Here is a 3,888-nt window from a genome sequence, read left to right on the forward strand (position 1 = left end):
GGGCAAAAATGGCCGCTCCCAGACTCAGTGATCGCAACGAAAATTATTGTTTTTATTTTTTTACTGATAAACGCTAAATTCTTTAAATCAGAGCAAACGTATTAGTTTTAGGTATAAATAATGATGCACTGATTCTCCTTTAAATGTGAAACTTGTTCAACATCTATCTGGCTTCACCCAGATATCATGCATTTATTCAATTCAACTCCATTCAATTCAGTTTATTTCTATAGCACCAATTTACATCATGTCATCTTAGGCACCTTCCAGTTCACCAGATAATTCAGTCAAATTGATTCAGAATGATAACGCAGCAGCTACATATCTCCTTTTTTGAAGAGAGGTCGATTCGGAGATCATCCATTTTGTTTTCCAACGAGCGGACGTTGGAGAGCTGGATTGAAATCTATTTTTAGCTGCAAATAAAACCATGCCTGGGCTTCCTAAATGCAATGAAACGGAGCTATAGCCTAAAAACACAGAATAAATCTTAGTATTTTACACTTCAGAAAAGCTCTAGAGGATGCCAACGTCATCTGCTTAAACATGTGAACTGGAACTGATTATAACACTGATATTAAAGCAGTCAGAAGATGAAGTTTTTAGGCAGCATTTAAATGTCTACTGGAACAATAGCGGCATGTAAGGTTCGGCCTTTACTCACTCATTGTCAGTGTGGGTCAGCTTTAAAAAGATAAATATTTAGGAGCTGAATTTCCAAAGCTTTTTCCCCAAACAGGTCAGAAAACACTTCTGTCACCAGCTGAACGTATAAAGAGCATCGTAAAAGATGTTATTGAAACCTTTGCTCCATCTGTAGGGGGCGCCGTTTGTAAAGTTAAAAGATCAAAAATTAGGAGCAATATTTATGGTTATTTAGCTGTTTTTTAAGAGAAAAATCTAGGGGAATATTTTTTTCAAACAAATTTTTCACTGTCATTTATTCATTTATAAAAATCGTACTTTGTTAAAAAAAATATTTTGCAAATTAAATATTTAGTTTGTTAAATAATTATTTAGCTCTAAATTAAATATTTATTTAACAAACTAAATATTCAGCTAGCTTGGTGCTAGCTGAATATTTAGCTAATATGCAAATTCACTTGCCCAAGAAGCGGAAGTGGACTATCAAAGTAAAAGCGTGGTGTCATGATTTAATTAAAGATCTAAACCCCAAAATGCAGAGGACCAAACAGAGAGACCAGGGGAAGTTTAACAGGTTTATTAGAATATGGTGATGAATCCAGTGCTGCTCAGAACACTGTCAAACCGGAACTGGAAGGTGAGGGGAAGACACTGCGGTTAGTTCAGGCTCAGTGGGAAATTAGATTTTTAGGCTTGAATTGGAGGAATAGGTAGCAAACTCACTTCTCCAGGAAAAGGTGTCCATTTTGGAATCCAGTCTGTGTGGGAAGATTCCAGTGATTGTCTTGTTTGGTGATGGGCGGACGGGGTTTACTCAGACTGCGGTTATTCCTAGGAGAACGAAGAAGCCGACTGCCACTCAGATTTCCTGCGGTATATAAACTGGCTGCGGTGCAGATGAAACCTTTGCTCGGTGTGAAGCTCAAACAGCCTCTTGGGGAAAGTGGATCCAAACTTCCTGTTTGGAACCCCAGCTTATGTAGAAGCTCAGTTGATCCTTCCAGGGAGAGAAGGACCGAACAAATCCAGTTTGCAGGATGACTTCCTGCCGAGAGGCAAAGACAAAAACAAAGTTTAGACTCAGGTTTACAAAAACTCATTTGCACCCTGTTTAGGCACACACTCTGGCCTCGAGGTAGTGGCAGTCAGCAGCTTGAGAACACTCCACAGATAATGAGGCAATGAGCTGCAGTTGTGCAGGGAGAACCAATGAGGACGGGGCACCACCTGGTGGCGGAGGAAAGGAAACACAAAAACAGGCCACACAAACTGGATTCCTGACACGTGGGAATATCTACACTCCTGCGGCTCAAGAAGAGAAACTGATCTCTGTTTAGTCACTTTGTCGTCAGCTGAATCCCAAACTACCCCCTAAGCACTAACCCTCAACTATCGAGTGTCACTCCCAATCAAGTCTCACTCACCGCTTCGGAAGGTGCATTGATTGAAGGCGGTGGTGGAGGGGTAGTGATCGAGAATGGGACGGCCTCTTCCCTCTAGTGGAAAGGGCAAGCAGTCGTTGCTATGGCAACACAGTGATGCCCCATGTGCGTGGCTGTAGTAGCTCTGTGGTGCAGGTTTGAAAAAAATAACCCCCTTATTTTTCTACTAAAACAAAATAACCATAAATATTGCTCCTAAGTTTTTACTGCTTAGCCTTACAAATGGCGCCCCATATTTCTGTGTCTTTGTGATTTTTATACTCTTTAAGGATGTTGAGGTTTTGGAATTGGCAAATGTATTTATATCCTTCCTGTTATTAATGTTTTGCAAACAGCACAAAAGATAACAACACTATTGTTTATTTTCAGCTTCAAGGTATTGCTACATTCAAAAATGGAAGCGAAGCAGAGAAAAGAATTGACCTGAAGCTTAAGGTGCAAGATGAGAATGACAACGCTCCAAAGTTTGACTTCTCTGTGGTGAGAGCTTGGGTGGATGAGCACAGTCCTAAAGGTCAGTAGTGCAAAAATAAAAAATAAAAAAACAACATAAAACAATAAATATAATTGTTTTTTTAAAAGTTGAATAAACTAATACTAGTGAGAATGTTTAATTTACTCAGTCCAAACAACAAGCACTCGACCATATCAGCATTTTTGTCTTTTGTTGTATTTCCTTTCACAGGGACGTCGGTTACAACAATCTTCGCCACCGATGCGGATGAACCAGAGACGCTCAATTCTAAGATCGCCTACTCCATCATCAACCAGATACCCCACAACTATTTCAGCATAACCAAGGAAGGCACCATCATTGTTAATAATTCTGCATTGGACAGAGAAGTATGTTCTCCAAAACTGGTGTTTTACTTTTATTTTAAACATGATAGACCTTTATCAATGAATCTGTATTCATAGCAAAGAGCTCAAAGCGTACACTAAGACCTTTACTTTCAAAAGGTTTGAGTTTATTAAAACTCCTGCAAACTCTTCCCCTGATCTCCAAAGCTATAATATAAACTCTTTCAGCTCAGCTTTGAATTTAGACATTAATGCAATCAATAAATCAGCATCCCGCACTATTTTTTATGCAATGATTTTGTGGTTGGAATAATTAATTAATTAAATAGACTTTCCCTACATTTTTTTTTTTTGCTAGTGATAAATACAATTTTTTTTTTCAGGAAGAAGACACGTACATTCTTACAGTGACTGCTGCGGATCTGGATGGTGCAGAAGGGGGACACACTGCAACAGGCACTGTCACTATCTACCTCGATGATGTAAATGACCATCCCCCAACTTTGGAAAAAACAGAAGTAGGTGTTACGTAAACTTTTATTATGCGAATTGCATCAGCAGAATAATCTCTGCAGATGTCAACATTTTTTGGACCAGTTAGCAATGTTGACCTTACTGCTGCTGAACGTCCATGTTTGCTCCTCTAACCCGAAGGCCTTATTAGGTGTTAGCAATCTATATAATATACCTGTAAGTATTATTACTACAGCTACTTCTATCCACAAATAAAGCTTCTGCTCGCTGAGCTCTGTGACGCATCTTCAACATATGGAAGCCTGTTTCTGCCACATGAAAGTAAAAATTACAACATAGAAAGACATAATTATGGGATAACTTTTACTTTCAAACTTTGTATCATACTTATGACTTTGAAAGTCAAAGTTATGACTTTGTATCTCATAATTATACGGAAGAGGATTAGGGTCAGGGGAAAAAAAAAAAAGTTAACTGATTTTATTTCAGTTTAACATGGGAAAAAAGTCAGAATTCGGACTTTAAT

General features: G+C 38.5%; 1 protein-coding gene across 1 annotated transcript in view; it reads left to right on the top strand.

Annotated features, from left to right (window-relative positions):
• The window catches only part of LOC107090918 (desmoglein-2-like), a 16,665-nt gene that overhangs the window by 4,205 nt on the left and 8,572 nt on the right, over positions 1 to 3,888 (top strand). Inside the window, exons 4-6 of the mRNA XM_015384559.1 lie at positions 2,457 to 2,601; positions 2,773 to 2,930; positions 3,272 to 3,406. Of these exons, the coding sequence (XP_015240045.1) occupies positions 2,457 to 2,601; positions 2,773 to 2,930; positions 3,272 to 3,406 (438 nt within the window). The remainder of the gene's footprint in view (positions 1 to 2,456; positions 2,602 to 2,772; positions 2,931 to 3,271; positions 3,407 to 3,888) is intronic.

The sequence above is a fragment of the Cyprinodon variegatus genome, unplaced genomic scaffold, assembly GCF_000732505.1.
Source record: "Cyprinodon variegatus isolate N-32 unplaced genomic scaffold, C_variegatus-1.0 Scaffold316, whole genome shotgun sequence".
NCBI lineage: Eukaryota > Metazoa > Chordata > Actinopteri > Cyprinodontiformes > Cyprinodontidae > Cyprinodon > Cyprinodon variegatus.